The sequence below is a fragment of the Ornithorhynchus anatinus genome, chromosome 18, assembly GCF_004115215.2.
Source record: "Ornithorhynchus anatinus isolate Pmale09 chromosome 18, mOrnAna1.pri.v4, whole genome shotgun sequence".
NCBI lineage: Eukaryota > Metazoa > Chordata > Mammalia > Monotremata > Ornithorhynchidae > Ornithorhynchus > Ornithorhynchus anatinus.
Genome location: NC_041745.1, coordinates 25,778,307 through 25,796,569, shown reverse-complemented (window position 1 = coordinate 25,796,569; position 18,263 = coordinate 25,778,307). Strand labels below are relative to the sequence as shown.

The 18,263-nt window shown below is 44.2% G+C and overlaps 1 protein-coding gene across 3 annotated transcripts in view; it reads right to left on the bottom strand.

Annotated features, from left to right (window-relative positions):
* CTBP1 (C-terminal binding protein 1) overlaps positions 1–18,263 on the bottom strand; it is a 330,982-nt gene that overhangs the window by 237,280 nt on the left and 75,439 nt on the right. For 2 of the 3 annotated variants that reach the window (XM_029083107.1, XM_029083106.1), the window contains exon 3: positions 5,684–5,835. In XM_029083107.1, coding sequence (XP_028938940.1) covers positions 5,684–5,741 — 58 coding nt within the window. In that variant the 5' untranslated portion in view covers positions 5,742–5,835. Of the gene's footprint in view, positions 1–5,683; positions 5,836–18,263 lie in introns of those variants that run through there. The other variant, XM_029083109.2, reaches the window with a different exon arrangement.

The window sequence follows — 18,263 nt, the reverse complement described above, 5'->3', positions numbered from 1 at the left end:
GACTCTAATGTCAAACCAAAACATACCACTGTGTATCTTGGTTTTGAGGTGAGGAGTCCACATTTAAGCAAAAAGGTGTGGAGATACCCAAGAAAAGACAGAACAGCTGCACCTGTAGCCATCTTATAGGAAAGCCGTCGTAAAGAACGCTTCAATCGGTCAAGCCATCAGATTCAGTGCCCCGCTTTGCATAGGCAAGGTGATATTTGCCCCACCCCTAATCCCACAGCACTTAAGTACATACATATCTTTCATTTACTGATTATAAATTACTTATTTATTCATGCTAATGCCCGCCTTCCCCTCTAGACGGAAAACTCATTATGGTTGGGGAACGTGTCTGTTAATCCACTCGTACTGCACTGCCCTGAGTGCTTAGAACCGTAAAGCGCTCAATAAATACAATTGATCGATAGCCAGGCTCCTATGTCTAACCCTCTGTAAAGAGTTGAAGAGATGAGAGAAAAATTCAATCTACCTATAATTTTGTTTTCATGGCTGTCTTCCCCATAGCCCTGGAAGCACCTTGAAGGCAGAGATCGTGATTAATTACTATGTCCTCATTCCCTAACTAAGCTCTGTTTCTCTCTATTTTGTTTTCCCTTCCCTGTTGCCTATGCACTTGGGTCTGACCCCTTAGGAACTTGGATATTTACTCCACCATCAAGCCCTCAGCACTTAGGTACATATCCAAAATTTACTTTACTGTCTCCCCCTCTAGACTGTGAAGTCCTTGTGGGCAGAGAAAGTATCTACCAACTCTACTGCAATTTACTCTCCCAGCCTGTCCTGCAGCACACCCTCAATCAATGCCCCTGCTTGACTCACTGATTGACCTCAAGTGCTCAGTACAGAGTAAGTTCTCAAAAGATAACACGAATTGATGGCAACCCTTGAAGGTCACCACCCTTAGGGTGACAATTCCCTCCCTGTATGTAGGCAGACCTTACTCTCACCTCCCTCAGTCATGAGTCAATGAGAGAACCATTCGGTGCCGGATCCCAAATGTCACTCAATTCTTCTCAAAACAACACCATTTTTAAGAACATTTTAAAGACTGCATTTGTAAATGTTTACCCTGAACTCAGCTGTTTTGTTTTAACACACTTTTAAAAGCTCTGAGCTTCCTCGGAGTGAAATGTCCTCCATGTAGAAAGAGGCTGCCCGGATAGATTCGGAGTGGCTTTACAGAGCATGCAGCCTGTCACAGAGACATTGCACATGCCACAGGGGTAGCCAGCAAATGCTGACACATCTTGCCACTGATACATCTTTATCGCACATATGGAGTGTACACTATAAGCATGTTATAGAAAAATGTCAGAAGGTCGTGGGTTCTAATCCTGACTCTGCTGCTTGTCTGCTGTGGGACTTTGGGCAAGTCACTTTGCTTCTCCGGGCCTCGGTTCCCTCATCTGTAAAATGGGGATTGAGATTGTGAGCCCCATGTGGGACAGGGACTGTGTCCAACCTGATTGCCTTGTATTGACCACAGCTCTTAGTACAGTGCCTGGCACAGAGTAAGCACTGAACAAATACCACAATTATTATTATTATTATTATTATTGCATCACATGACAACAGCCTCAGGGAGCACTGACTATCTGAAAATAAGCCCATTCTGGTACGCAACTGAGAGTCTTCCAGGCCCAGCAGTGGCCCGAAGCTAATGCAAGTATGGTGTGTGTATACACACAAACACACCCTCCTTCCCCTCCTCCCGAATAATGAGCGCCCCAAAATCCAAGCCAGATTGAATACCCTCCTTCAACCCACCTGACGTTCCACGTCAAAGCTGCAGTGAATTTGGGAGACAACTCTTAAGAGTTCCAAGTAAACAGGAACCAATCCAGTCATTTAAGAGACTGTCCAAGTGACTGAAGACAAGCCCGGACTCAATCTCCTTGATGGAGAAGCCCCGGGGACCCTGTTACTGGCCCAAGTTATAAGAGAGCAGGACACAGAGCTTGTCAATTGTCCAGAAACTGTCATCCAGCATTCATTACAACAAAAATCAATGGACCGTTCTTCACATCTCTAAGGAGCCAAGCTTATGAATGCATGTAAATGGCTAGTAAACTCATGTCCCCCAGATAGAATTCTAGGGTTCAAGCATTCCTGTAATGACGCTTTTCAATAAATCTCCCCTCATGGAATGTGTTTTTAGTCATTTAGTCAATGACCTCCAAATGCCTACAGGACATAGTTACTGCTAGTGCAAATCCAGCCGAGAATGCTAATATGAAAGCTTACTTTTCCTGGGTATAATTGTTCAGAATTAGCCACCGCAAAAATATTGATCTAATTACTGATATTGATAAAATATCTAATTATTGATAAGGAGAAAAACTAGATTAATTTAAAGCACCAGAAATAAAACTTCCACTGAAAACAAGACCATAAAATGAACACTAAGGACGATATAGTAGAAAACCAATTGAATACAAATTTTTGGAGAGCTTCAACTCCAAAATTCCGTCTTACGTTTCAGAGGAAAGTATATCCGTGAACTGCGTGCTTTCACCACAGTGGAAAATACCTACCTTGGGTGCACTCTCTGGGGTGGGGTGAAATTTCCAGGCTGAACGGCCATAAAAATTCTCTAATTCAGAGGGTGAAAGTCACCAGCTTACTTTGCTGATGGAAGCGTTTCGGGAAAAACATTCTATTTCCGTCTATGAGACAAGACTGCAGTCTTAGCGCACATCTGATATGGATGCGTACGACCCTCTAGCCTGGGTGGGGGGCAACTTGAGGTTTATGGACCCCATGGGGTGCTTCTGGGAAGCCAACGTAGTTCTCGAGCACTGTGGACCAGTGCATCATGGCAAGTCAGGGTGGGCACAAAATGTTCTCATCCATCCCATCTCCCTACAAGTCGCAGGTGGGCCAAGGGCCGGGCTGGAAGCCCCTGGGGCAAGGGGTGAGTTGGGCGTCTGCTGTGGGAAGCCCTGAAGGATGATTGCAGTTCCCAGAGACAGCAAACCTGGGGGCAACCCAATGTCCTTTCAGTTCTGCCCTCGTTAGCAGGGTGGGGCATTAATGCCAGCAGAGCGTTTCACTTCAGTCAGCCCCTAGGTCGGGGAAGACTGAGTATGAGGCTCTTTACCGGCCTCACGGCCTCCTGCTCGGCCACTTTTCAGAGCTGAAGGAGGGCTGGGGGTGAGTGAGGGGGTGGCAAGAGATGAACAAAAAGTTGCTGAGAGGGAGTCCAGGGGGTGAGCATTCCCCCCGAACTCCCAACCCTTCAGGCTGAAGAGAGGGGTGGAAACTTCCTAGCTAGGAGGACAGGGGCCAAAATTTCCCTGGCTAGAAAGAACGGCGCCGAGCAGGCCCCCCTATTCTGGGGGTGGCATCTCTCCCGCTCCACCCTGAAGAGTTCTCCAGGCCGGTTGCCTGCAGCCAACTCCCACTTGGTGCCCATCCTCCTCCTCCTCCTCCCCACATTACTGCTGCCTTCCTCGCCCTCCTGAGGCTGTGATCAGTTGCCGCTACAAAGTGGGTGCAGAGCGCAGTCCCACCATCACGGCGGGCCAGGCAAGGCGTGACGGAGCCATCGGTTAACCCGACGGGGGCTGGAGACCCAACGTCTCTCCCCGCGCCGTCCGCTGGCGTTTCACCGTGTTAGGATCTTCTGCAAAAACAGGTTGCCGAGCCTCCCCCTAGCAAGCCAAATTAAAATCCGTACATCACTAGCACGTCCCTTCTAACCAGCAACTGCCACAGCGGTGAAACGGAAACTCTTCAGCTGTTGATACCCACAAATTTTAGGAAGTGACCCGATCCAGAAATACTTGGTGCAAAACCTGACAAGATCCATCCCTTACTAGTGGGAGTTAATTTATTCAGTGATATTTATTGAACTCTTTCTGCATGCAAAGCAGTGTGCTAAGCACTCGAATTTGAATGTTTCCATTTGAAAAGAGCCTTCCGGCAGTGTATGATCACTCCTGTCAAGGCCTCCATTTCCAAATGTCCCGTGCTTTTTCAGTCTGAAAAACAAAAGGCGGCTCTGAACACTTGGCATCTCCTTTTGGACTCTTCTTCCCCCAACCGCTTGGGATGGCTGCTAGTGGACCTTTTGGGGGCCATCTCTGTTTGCCAAGTGCTTCTGTTAAATGTAATATGGAATGAAAGGGGGGCACCCAGCCGCGGAGGATTACAGCATCAGATCCAGAGTAACTCCCTCCACAGTCCTCAAACCAAAGCGAGGCATAAACCAGTCCTCCTTCGTCCTTTCATTCTCCAACGAGATCCCCTTTGTGGCTGCCTATAAAGCCACCGTAGGACACCTGCTCCACCACAGATTTATGTCTCTTCAGGACGAATGTATCTGAAATCTCAAAATAAGCCACCGACTACAAAAAGGCTCTACCTGTGACAGTCAGAGAGGTGTGCACAGCATTATACCAAGCTCTTGAACAAGAATGTCACAAGGAAAAGACCAAAGTCCTTGCTCTCAAGCTCTAACGACTAAGGGGAAAGACAACACGGTGTAAAAGTCTGGCATTTTTATTTTTCCAAAGGACTTTCTCATTCAAAGAACCAACCATCGATGGAAAACTTTCATTCTGTTCTCACGAATCCTTAGGAGGTCAAGTGCGGCAGTAATCCTCAGCTCCATTTTGCAGATGAGGAAACTGAGGTCCAGGAGCACACAGCAAATTAGTGACAGAACTGGCGTTAGAATTAGGGTTTCCTACACCCATCCCAGTGAACTTGGCACCAAACTCAATTAAAACAGAGGATGGGACCCCTGGAGTTGGGTAACACAAATTACTCAAACCTTTTTCAAGTCACCCACTTTGCCCCATGTCAGAGTGAGACCGAAACAAAATAATGGCCTTAAAAAAAAGAATCTTTTCGGTCCCTCCTGCAGCGTGTTTACATGGCACGTTTTGGCTAGAACGCTGTGAGGAGATTACAGAATGTTTTCCCCACCATGGGCATAACACGAAACACTGTTGGAAAGAACGGTCAAGTTCAGGCACGGGTATCCCGCCCTGTCAGTCAAAGGGCACATACTACAACTGACATGGAGTGGACCAAGAACTTTACCCTGCCGGGATACAAGAATAGTGTATTTTAGAGAGTAGACTTGCACGCTGTGACACTTCAGACTTCTTGGTAGGGTCCAGAGAAACCTTGGTAGGGTCTCAAGAGAAACCTTGAGAAGAGAAGTCCGAAAGACAATATGAGTTTGAGGCCCGGAGCAGTCACTAAGGTGACTGGGTTTCTCTCCGGTCTGACACTCAGCAAGGAAATAGAATTTCCTATTATCTGTTGATTCATATACATCAATATTGAAAAGTGTTCTTTCTCCACAGTTCTTTACTTCTTACTGAAAATTGCATGCCAAAACAAGGAAAACGAAACTTCACAAGGCCTATCTCTCTTACATTTGTACGGTTCAGTACAGTGTTTGAAAACCGATCAAAATACGAGTAGATTGCCTTAATTTTAGAGCTCGAGCTAGGAATTCGCCATAGGCAAGATTCTGAGTTCCAAAAACGCGGTCACCAAAAACTCATTTTTGACCACGATGACTAGCGTATACCCTAAAAAGCAATTCTGCTTCAACGGTAAAACGAGTTTCAATAGGTGGAAGTATAAGTCCAAGCCTCGGTACGCAACAACAGGCAAATATTTTACCACAGTCAGCTTTCCAATTGTCGAATCTAACCTTCAAATATGCGATCTAGGCGCTGCCTCTTCACTTTGTGTTTGTCCATGAGAGACATGAGCTCGAGACTTGGGAAGTCGTCCTGGCACCTCTTCCGATGAAATCAGTCAAGCCCAGGAAAACACAGGACTGAGCTCTGCTTCTCTTTTTGCCTGAAATGAGAAATAAAGAAAACAAAAGATGAGATTTCTGATTTTTCTTTTAATAATTACATGATGAAATCCAGTATCATATCAAATCTAAGACTTTAGAATCCTTCAATCAATTCAATCTCCTGGATTCTTCCCTTCCTCTCCCCACAAACAGCTACCATACCAGGAAGAATTCTGGTCAAATCGCACCTAGATTGTAAGCTCCTTGTGAGCAAGTTATGTGGCTCAAGCTGCTGGGTTGCTTTCTTACCCTCCAGACGGTAAGCTCATTGTGGGCAGGCAATGCATCTGTTTACTGTTGTACTGTACTCTCCCATCCCTTCTCAGGATGGCACCTGGAGAGTTTCCAGTACTCTATCAGTCCCGGCTCTCGGCTATAGGAGGGAGAGTCAAGCAAAGGCATAATCATTCCGTTCCTAGCTTGGACAGTGGCTACTGAGTGGAAGGCCATCTCCTACATGTCAATTCATTTAGTCGTATTTACTGAGTGCTTACTGTGTACAGAGCACAGTACTAAGCACTTGGGAGAAGACAATACACCATGTGTCAAGCACTGTTCTAAGTTCAGGTTGGACACAGTCCCTATCCCATAAGGGGCTCAGTCTTAATCCCGTTTTCCAGATGAGGAAACTGAGGCACAGAGAAGTGAAATGACTTGTCCAAGGTCACTGAGCAGACAAGTGGTGGAGCCGGGAGAAAATCTCAGGTCCTTCTGACTCTCGGGCCTGTGCTCTATCTATCCACTAGGCCATGCTGCTTCCTTAGTGTGCTGGCTCCAGTTGTGGAGGGGGCATGGAGGGTAGGGAAGCGGGGGAGACAGCTCCTCTCCAGCGGGGCCGGGACAGCCACAGGGAGGAGTCACCTCCGCCTGGCCCAAGTGAAGAAAGAATGACTTTAGATGCTCTGAGATACAGATGACTAGTGGTGGAAAACTGCCATGTACCAATTCCACAGGCAGCTTAAAGTGTCCAGGTTCCACTGAGAGAGGAGTTTACCCCCCAGACAGTGACCTGGCTCCAAACACCTATCTCACTCTCAACCTGTAGCAGCAAGTTACAGCAAACTGGTTCTCTAACCAGCAGGAGGCTTTAGATCTGGGATCATTTTCATTTCGAAAGATAAAAGGCAGGGGTAGAAAAAGATTCTCTAGTCAGCCTGGCCCTTAAGATAATTGAAAATGTCACCCGGAAGTTAACTGGATTTTTGAAACCTACTGGGGCACTTGTCTTTATTGATTAGCTGCCATAATAATAACTTGTGATTAACAATCAGTGTTCTTGGTTAACAGAAGAGCTTTGATTGGAAACCACAGGCCAAGCAAGTAAAGTATAAGACTAGCAAAAGGCTGAATAAGATATAAAGAAACATTTGAAGGCAAAACAAAAAAAAGTATAATTATGGGAGCTCCAGTTACTCCAATTACTAAACCACAACATGAGTAATTATATTTTAAGAAAAGCATGAAAAAGACCAGTCATGCTGTTTTATGAAGGAAGAGTTTTATCCCACAAAAGACAGAACTGAATTAACCAGAAGTCTCTACAGTAAGATATTTTAAGTAAAACAATAGTTCCAACTCCACAGTTTGAAAATAAGTAAATTGCAATCACTTGCATCTCCACTAAGAATTATAATAATGCTTCCCAAATTGATGACTAGGAGATTCTGAGGACCTCTCGTGACTCATACATGAGGGAAGTACTGAACCAAGGGAATCAGAGATTGAAAAGCAGTGTGGCCTACTGGATAGCGCCCGGGGCCTGAGAGTCAGAAGGACCTGGGTTCTAATCCCAGCTCCGCCCCTTGTCTGCTGTGTGACCTTGGGCAAGTCACTTCACTTTTCTGGGCCTCAATTTCCTCATCTGTACATTAGGAATTAAGACTGTGAGCCCCACGTGTGGACAGGGACTGTACCCAACCTGATTAGTTTGGATCTATCCCAGTGCTTGCACAGCGCCTGACACATGTCCATTGCTTAATACCAAAAAATTAAATTAGCGCCTAAGTGGCAGGGAAACCAGAGGGGTAAAGGAGAATAGGATGGGTAAGGAGTGAGTACAGGGAGAAGGGAGAGCAACAGATCGAGAATAGGTTTCATCAGAGAAAAAGAAAAACAGGAGAGTTAATACACATTCATGAAAATGACTATGGAAAAATAATAATAATATTGGTATCTGTTAAGCACTTACTAGATGTCAGGCACTGTATTAAGCACCGGGGTGGATACAAGCAAATTAGGTTGGACACAGTCCCTTGACCCATGTGGGGCTCACACTCGCATTCTCCCTTTTACAGATGAGTTCATTGAGGCCCAGAGAAGTGAAGTGACTTGCCCAAGGTCACAGAGCAGAAAAACGGTGGAGCCTGGATTAGAACCCATGACCTTCTGACTCCAGGGTCATGCTTTATTCATTAGACCATGCTCCTTCTAATACAAAGGACTGAAGGGAACATAGAAGGTGGCAACCAAGAAAAACCCAGTAAATACCACAAATGAGGATGAAGAACACACTGGGTAAGACTATATGCACATAAAATTCATATTTAGATAGACATATACATATTATATGAATATATAATTTATAAAATGAATGAATACAATATATTATGTATGTAAATGTATATGCATGTAAATCTCTAAAGTCCTTCTTTTGGTGAATGGCAGAGAGTAACTGGAGAAAGGAAAGTGCAGGATTGAGTGGGGTTTTTTGTGGTATTTGCTTTTTGATCAATCAATGGGAACCTTCTACCACCCCCGGCAGTTTATGTCGGAAACAAAGTCCATGAACTTAACTAAACACTTCTTGAACCTAAGGTGTTCAAAGAAGAGAGCTTTGTGAATAATACTACTAATAATAATTGTAGTATTTGTTAAGCACTTGCTATGTGCCAAGTGAACCACTCTGGGAAAAAATACCTTTGGGAGTGAAATGAGTAAGCTAGTAAGTAATGCTGTCCATACTCAGCTGTGACAGAACCCAGGGGTTTATCGTGTGTTTTATAGACAGTGCAAGTGGCAAAACTAGGGAACACTTTTCCAACAGCATGCATCTTTCTGGATACAACGTAGTGAGGGGTAGGCTACTGGAGGGATACTACCAAATTAGGTTCTGCAAGAACGGAACTCCCTGTTGAATTATTATTATTAGGAATGTGTTAAGCACTTATTACGTGCCAGATATGAGCACATCAAGTTATGCAAGAATGGAACTCCCTGACGTATTATTATTATTATTAGGAATATTAGGAACTTGTTAAGCACTTACTATGCGCCAGACAGTGTATAGGTGCTGGGGTAGATACATGCTAATCAGGTTGGACCCAATCCATGTCCCATGTGGGGCTCACAGTCTTAATCACCATTACAGATGAGGGAACTGAGGCCTGGAGAAGTGAAGTGACTTGCCCAAGGTCACACAGCAAAGTGGTGCAGCAGGGATTTCCAGGTCTGGACTCTAACCACTAGACCACACTGTTCTATGCAAACAGATGGTGTTGTCGGAAAAAGGAAAGAAGGAAGTTCATTAATTCCCCCGATATCTCTCCATCAAAAATGCAGAGCAAAAATTAGATGAGGCATTTCCCTTTGCCTTTCCCCTTCCCTAATTCAGTTCCAGAATCGGGGAGTTTGGGGCGGGGTGGGGAGGAAGGTCCTCCCCACACACAAAATAAGACCCCTACCCAGGACTGGGAGAAGAAATATCCTTGGTTAGAGGGAGATGTGGTTAACAAAGTCTTCCTATAGTCAGGGCCAAAAATGTTCTTCCTTTTGCTTGACTTTTTTTTTTTAAGCTTGGGATTTCGGTTCCTTTTTCATTTTACTCATTAAAAACAGTTGAAGTGGATACCACAGGGTTGCCTAGACTTTTGAAAGTGTTTTAATCTGCCTGCTTAGTCTGAGAAAGCATTCTGAGTTTGATGTTTAGATCAAAAAAAACTTTTATACAAATAAGACAAAAACACCACTTAAATGTGGTGTTATGGGAAACCATAATTACTTGAATAATCACTAACAGTTGCTTCAGAGGCTTGGTGCAGGTTTTCCAACCGAGAAGAGTGGAAAGATCCTGGGCCTGGGAGCTAGAGAAACTGGGTTCCATCCCAGCTCTGCCACTTGCCTGCTGGGTGACATGGGGCAAACTACTTAACCTCTCTGTGCTTCATCTGAAAAATGGAGATTAAATCTTCCTCCCTCCTATTTAGATTGCAAGTCCCATGTGGTACAGGGACTGGGTGTGACCTGATTAGGTTACACCTATCCCAATGCTTAGTACTGTGCTTGGTATAGAATAAACCCATAAGGGTACCATTAAAAAAAAAAAAGATCATGCAAATGATGTGCAGAAAACATTTAAAAGATGAATTTCTTAGCTTTGTATGCCAAAATCAGAAACAGATTGAAAGTAAAATGGCAATTGTGATGTGTTAGAAACTCTATTTTGAAAAGGGGTTAAAAGTCAAACTTGCTAAAAAATCCAGCAACCCCTGGAATATACTGAGCACTGACCATGTGGAGAGCATTACACTAAGCTCTTGGGAGACTAAGACGGGGGAGACATGATCCCTACCCTCAGGGGTCCTATAATCCAGCAGGGGAGACAGACACTAAAATCAATTCCAGGCAGGAGGAAGAAGGACGGCGTGTAGGTAAGCTGGGTACGTAAGACGAGACCAGAAGGGTTTGGGGAGGTTGTGACAACAAGTATCTGGGAGTCACACAAGGGTTTTGGGAGGTTGTCAGTACAAGGATCTAGGTGTCACATAAAGGCTTGGGGAGGTTGTGAGTATGAGTGCCTGGGTGTCGCACAAGGGCTGAAGAGGAAGTTGGGAGAAGAAGAAACTAATGGGACAAGGCCTCTTAGAGATGTGATATCAAAAGACAGGGATAAATTGGATAAGACATGAGAGGGAATTCCTGGCAGGGGGAATAGCAAGGACAATAATGGTAGTAATGATCATAATAAGGCTAATATTTGTTAAGGGTTTATTAGATGCAAAGCACTGGACTAAGCACAGGGACAGACACAAAGTACAAGACTAAGTTGCACCCCTCCCTGTCCCAAATAGGGCTCACAGTCTAAAGGAGAGGGAGAGAACAGTTAGTGAATCCCCATTTTACAGATGAGGAAACTGAGCCACAGAAGTGATGTGACTTTCCCAAGGTCACACAGCAGGCAGGAGGCAGAAACAGGATTAGAACCCAGGTCTCCTGGTTTCTAATCACTAGGCCTTGATACTTCTATTGCCATTGTTCTTGTCTGTCCGTCTCTCCCGATTAGACTGTAAGCCCGTCAAACGGCAGGGACTGTCTCTATCTGTTGCCGACTTGTTCATCCCAAGCGCCTAGTACAGTGCTCTGCACATAGTAAGCACTCAATAAATACTATTGAATGAATGAATTCTAAAAAGTGTGAGAGAGGTCAGCAAGGCGGAAGATGAGAGCAAGACATGGTGACTAGAATGTTTTGAGAGGAATGAAGAGGTTGAGGTGGGGTTTAGTGGGAGACAGTCGATTGAGTCCCCAAAAGCACCATATTAGGCACTGGGGTAGAAGTAAACTAATCAGATGGACAAAGTTCATGTCCACCATGGGACTCATGGTTTTAATCCCCATTTTACAAATAATAACTTGAAGCCCAGAGAAGTGAAGCAACTTGCCCAACATCACACAGCAAGCAATCGACAGAGCCTGGATTAGAACCCAGGCCCGGGCACTTTCCATTAGGCCACGCTACTTCTCCTGGTTAAGAACGTTAGGAATGTTTTTAAGGCCAGAGAGGAACTTTTTTGAGGAGGGAGACAAGAACAGAATGACGTTTTGGAAAAATGTTCTGAACAGCAGATTGGAAAGAGAAGGTGGGAGAAGTTGAAAAGGCTTTTGCAGTTATCAACCTGGAAGATGGGCATATTTAGTGCTTTGGGAGATAAATAAAAGCTTTCCACTTTGAAGACCCATAAAAAAAACCATAAAACAGAAGAGTTTGGCAAATGTAGTTGAAAACAAAACACCCGATTGGTATCACTGCTACCACTGCATGTTTATTCGATTGCATAATTTTTCATCTAGGTTTTCTAATATTTTATTACAATGAGGGATTGCTCCACTAATGATGCTAAACGCCTTCTTTGAAACTTGAATGAAAATACTAATTTTGATTTCAGCATTATATTTTTTCGAACTGCATGACTACGTTAATAGATACCTTGATGTTTCAGCACCCTCTACTGTTAATCCACAAAGAAGCATTAGCCTACGAGATTAGGCAAGATGAGACACAAAACAGAAGAAATTTACACCAGTTAAGAGTATAAAGGGATAGTCATAAACAACAGAATGTGAGATCTTCTGTCTGTTTGCTCTGAACCTTAGAAAAAGCCCCTATTTCTCTGTTATACTGAACTGCACGTCTTCCTAAACAGCAAAGATTCATTCAATCATTCAATCGTATTTATTGAGCGCTTACTGCGTGCAGAGCACTGTACTAAGCGCTTGAAATGTGCAATTCGACAATTGATAGAGACAACCCCTGCCCAACATTGGGCTCACAGTCTAAAAGGGGGAGACAACAAAACAAAACAAGTAGTCAGGGATCAATACCATCAAAATAGATAAATAGAATCATAGATAGATACACACCATTAATAAAATAAAATAACAATGTAATTAGGACAGAAACTTTCCATTCAAAAAATTCTTCCAAATTTATGGCTCATCAATCCGTCAATGGCATTTACTGAGCGTTTACTGTGTGCAGAGCACTGTACTAAGCACTTGAGTTCAATACAATAGTGCCAGTAGACACATTCCCTGCTCACGAGTTTACAGTCCAGAGGGGGAGATGGAGGATAAAATAAATGTTGGCTACGGCCATAAGTGATGTGAAGCAAATATCAAATGCTCAAAGGAGACAGAGCCAAATAATCATCATCAGGTCTTTGGTAAAAACTTTATAAGCTAAAGGAAAGAGAATCACTCATTCATTCATTCAATCATATTTATTGAGCATTTACTGCTAAAGCTGCATGTAATTACAACAATCATTCATTCATATTTATTAAGCACTTACTGTGTGCAGAGCACTGTACTGAGCCCTTGGGAAAGTACAATATAACAATAAAAAGTGCCTATCCCTACCCACAACGAGTTCACAGCATCACGAGTCATCTCCAAAAACAAGGTACACACCCAACTGTCTTTTTTTTCTTAATAGTTGATAGTAATTATCACCTATTTGATATTTGTTAAGTGCTTACTATGTGCCAAGCACTGTTCTAAACCCTGGGGAAGATACAAGGTAATCAGGTTGGTCCCAGTCCCTGTCCCACAAGAGGCTCACAGTCTTGATCCCGATTTTACAGATGAGGTCACTGAGAAGTTAAGTGACTTGCCCAAGGTCATACTGCAAACATGTGGCAAAACCAGGATTACTAAATACCAGGCACTGTACTAAGCACTGCAGTAGATATAAAGTCCCTGCTCCACAAGGGGCTCACATTTTACAGATGAGGTAACTGAGGCCCAGAGAAGTGAAGTGACTTGTCCAAGGTCCCAAGGAAAGCAACTGACAGAACCGGGATGAGAACCCAGGTCCTTCTGACTCTCAGCCCCGTGCTCTATCCACTAGGTGACACTGCTTCTAACTTGTCTTGTTCTCTCCACTATAACACACGCACCCCGAAAAAACAGGCTCAAGAAAATGGAATCTACAGTACCTATTTCCACCTCGTAAAGAAAGGTGAAAAGCAAATGTGAAGTCGCAAGAGAGAATACTCAGATACGCACTGGTGGATGTCATAGCTCTCAAATGGGCCGTAGTTCCCAGCCCTCACCAAGGCAGAACAGGGAAAGAGAATTAAGATAATACAGCCCGCAGAGCCAATTCTCTCCAAAACGACATTTCCAGATGCACACGTCTCTAACCTACAATGCTCGTCCAGGACAGGAGAGACGGAATCGCCCCTGGAACCATTTCCACAGAGGGAGACGCCTTTTGTCTCAGAAATAATAACGGTAATAACACTTCACACTAGCATAATGACTTCCATCTGAAGACCTCCAAATTCTTAACAAACAAGTATTGTTCTCTATTTTACAGCTGGGGAATGAAGGCAAAACAAGGTTAAGTAACTTTTCCAAGGACACAAAGCAAATCGGCAGGGGAGATGGGAACCTTAAATCCTGGGCCAATGCTCCTCAGTTTGGCAACTGGACTCTTTCCCAGGTTGCCTCGGAACTGAGAACATGGACAGTGTAATCATAATAATAATAATAATAATTGTGGTATTTATGAAGTACTCACTATGTGCCAGACACTGTACTAAGCGTTGGGGTGGATATATGCCGATCGGGTTGGACACGGCGGTCCCTGTCCCACATGGGGCTCATAGTCTCAACAGCGTGGAATATTTGATAGCTTTTTTTAACTGTATTTAAGCTCTTACTATGTGCCAGTCACTGTTCTAAGCACCAAGCTAAGCAGGTTGGACCCTGTCCCTACCCCTCATGGGGCTCACAGCATTTTACAGATGAGGGAACTGAGACAAAGCACTGGAAGTGACTTGCTCGAGGTCAAGCAGCAAACAAGTGGCAGAGCTGGGATTAAAATCCAGGTCCTTCTGACTCCTAGGCCTGTGCTCTATCCACTAAGCCACGCTGCTTCTCGGCGTGCTTCTCATTTAGCTTGTGTTAAATACCTTGTCCGTGAAATACACCTAATGATGAGATGAAAAACAGACACATTGAAAAAAAGACTCACCTCAGGATTAAACCCAGCAGGAGAAAAAGCCTGACCAAACTCAGTAAATTAGAGTTCCAATTTATAAAGCTCAGCCTTGAATAGTGCCTGGAGGGTCATAGCTAGAAGAGCTGCCAGAGTTTTCCAAAGAGATGGAAACTTCAAGGAAACAGGTCAGAGGGTGGGACGGTAGGGCCTAGTGGACAGAGTTGGGCCTGGGAGTCAGAGACCTGGTTCTAATCCCGGCTCCTTCACTTGCTTGCTGAGTGACCTTGGGCAAGTCACTTCACTTCTCCATGCCTCGGTATCATCTGCAAAATGGGGAGTCAAAACCTGTTTCTTTTTTTTAAAGGTATTTCTTCAGCACTTACTATGTGCCAGGCACTACTAAACACTGGATACAAGCTAATCGGGTTGGACACAGTTCCTGTCCTACAGGGGACTCACAATTTTAATCCTCACTTTACAGATGAGATAACTGAGGCACGGAGAGGTGAACTGACTTGCCCATGGTCACACAGCAGACAAGTGGGAGAGCCGGAATTAGAACCCAAGTCCTTCTGATTCCCAGGCTCGTGTTCCTTCTACTAAGCTATGCTGTTAGTAACCTTCTCGTAGACAGGACATGTCTTTTTTCTAAATGGTATTTGTTATTCATTCATTCACTCAATCATATTTATTGAGCACTTACTGTGTGCACAGCACTGAACTAAGTGCTCGGAAAGTACAATTCAACAGCAAATAGAGACAATCTCTACCCAACAACAGACTGAATTTGTTAGGTGCTTACCATGCACTGTACTAAACGCCCGGGTACGTACAAGTTGATCAGGTTGGACACAGTCCCACGTGGAGAAGAGAAACGACTTGCCCATGATCACACAGCAGACAAGTGGCGGAGCCAGGATTAGAACCCATGTCCTTCTGACTACCAGGCCTGTACTCTAACCACTGGGCCAGGCTGCTTCTCCTGTGCTTCTGTTGCACTTTCTCCAGGCATTTAGTACAGTGCCCTCAGTTTAGAAGATTATTATTAATCTTATATATACATATATATAAGTATATATATATACTTATATAATTGTATTATATTAAATACAACTACTACCACCACTAAAAGTAGTAGTAGTAACCACTAGTAATACTATTAAATGCAGATCGATCTGACAAACTATACGACAGAAGGAATAAGAGTCAAAAGGCATGAATGTTGACTATCATCAAGATGGGGAATTGGAAAAGACTAAATATAGCATTAATAATTTCTATGATACTTAATGTTCTACAAATAGGGAAAAATCCACACTTAAGAGTTTTATTAAATAAGCAGACAATATTTAAGCTTTAAATTATAAATGAATAGTGCCAGAATTCAATTCCCAAGTAAATTTTTTATGAGTTCTGAATGTTGTCCTGGGAGTTACACTGGAAATTCTACAGTTAATGCAAATTTCAAACGAAAATTATTGCCCAGAAGAAAATTCAAGTGATATAGGCTTACCAAAAGACTGGAGAGATACTAAGCTCACTGTGAGCAAGGAACTGTCTCTCCCAGACCTGCTGTAGTATACTCTCGTTCATTCATTCAATGGTTTTATGGAGCCACTTACTGTGTGCAGAGCATTGTACTGAGTGCTACAGACACATTCATTCATTCATATTTATCGAGCGCTGTGTGCAAAACACTGTGCACTAAGCACTTGGGAGAGTACAATATAACAACAGACACATTCATTCAATCATATTTATTGAGTGCTTATTGTGTGCAAAGCACTATACTAAGCGCTTGGGAGAATAAAATACAACAATGAGACACAATCCCTGCCCGCAGTGAGCTCACAGTCTAGCACTGAGTCCAGTGCTCTGCCCAAAGTATTCAGTAACTACAATTGATTGATTGATTGGGCATATCACTTCACTTCTCTGGGCCTCAGTTCCCTCACCTGTAAAATGGGGATTAAGACTCTGAGCCCTGGGTGGAACAGGGACTATGTCCAACCTGATTACCTTGTACCTACTCCAGTGCTTAGTACAGTGTCTGGCACAAAGTAAGTAAGTAGCATCCTATCCGTTACCAAGACCTGCCGGTTTCACCTCTACAATATCGCCAAGATCCGCCCTTTCCTCTCCACCCAAATGGCTACCTTACTGTTACGGGCTCTCGTGATATCCCGGCTAGACTACTATGTCAGCCTTCTCTCTGACCTCCCTTCCTCCTCTCTCGCCCCGCTCCGGTCTATTCTTCACTCCGCTGCCCGGCTCATCTTCCCGCAGAAACGATCTGGGCCTGTCACTCCCCTTCTTAAACAACTCCAGCGGTTGCCTATCGACCTCCGCTCCAAACAAAAACTCCTCACTCTAGGCTTCGAGGCTCTCCGTCACCTCGCCCCTTCCTACCTCTCCTCCCTTCTCTCTTTCTACCGCCCACCCCGCACGCTCCGCTCCTCCGCCGCCCGCCTCCTCGCCGTCCCTCGGTCTCGCCCGTCCCGCCGTCGACCCCCGGGCCGCGTCCTCCCGCGGTCCCGGAACGCCCTCCCTCCTCACCTCCGCCAAACTGATTCTCTTTCCCTCTTCAAAACCCTACTTAAAACTCACCTCCTCCAAGAGGCCTTCCCAGACTGAGCTCCTCTTCTCCCTCTACTCCCTCTGCCACCCCCCCTTTACCTCTCCTCAGCTAAACCCTCTTTTTCCCCTTTTCCCTCTGCTCCTTCCCTTCCCCACAGCACCATAACTCGTCCGCTCAACTGTATATATTTTCATTACCCTATTTATTTTGTTAATGAATTGTACATCGCCTTGATTCTATTTAGTTGCCATCGGTTTTTACGAGATGTTCTTCCCCTTGACTCTATTTATCGCCATCGCTCTCGTCTGTCCGTCTCCCCCGATTAGACCGTAAGCCCGTCAAACGGCAGGGACTGTCTCTATCTGTTGCCGACTTGTTCATCCCAAGCGCTTAGTACAGTGCTCTGCACATAGTAAGCGCTCAATAAATACTATTGAATGAATGAATGAATGAACTTCTCTATGACTCAGTTATCTGTAAAATGGGGATTAAGACTGTGAGCCCCATGTAGGACAGGGACTGTATCCAACCCAATTTGCTTGTAATCACTCCAGCGCTTAGTACAGTGCCTTGCATAAAGTAGGTGCTTAACAAATACTATATTAGTCTGAAAATACAGTAGTTCTTCAAACACATATTTTAAACAAAAATAACTGACCTGTCACTATTATTCTATTTACATATTGTGGTGACAGAATCATTTGCATTTCAATACTGCTTCTCTTCCTCCTGAGTTAACACCCTCCCCTGCATAATTTGGCAATGAAGTCATTATCTTTTGTTTGTGTCTTCCCCACCTAATTGCCATTAAAAACTCTATGGTGTCCTACTGGGCAATATAACATCGCAGTTAGACAAGGCAGTAAGAAAAGCAGATGGGAAGTAGAAATCACTGTTTAAACAAAATATGCTTGATAATTACTATCATAAAAAGATATATATTGAATGCAGATGGAAGAAGGAATACAGCAACAATCCTATGAGAGGAAGCCTTACTTTATCAATCGATCAATGGTATTTATTGAGCACTTACTGCATGCAAAGCACTGTACTAAGCCCTTGGGAGAGTAGGATACAAGAGTTGGTAGACATGTCCCCTGCCCATGAGCTTACAGTCTAGAGGGGGA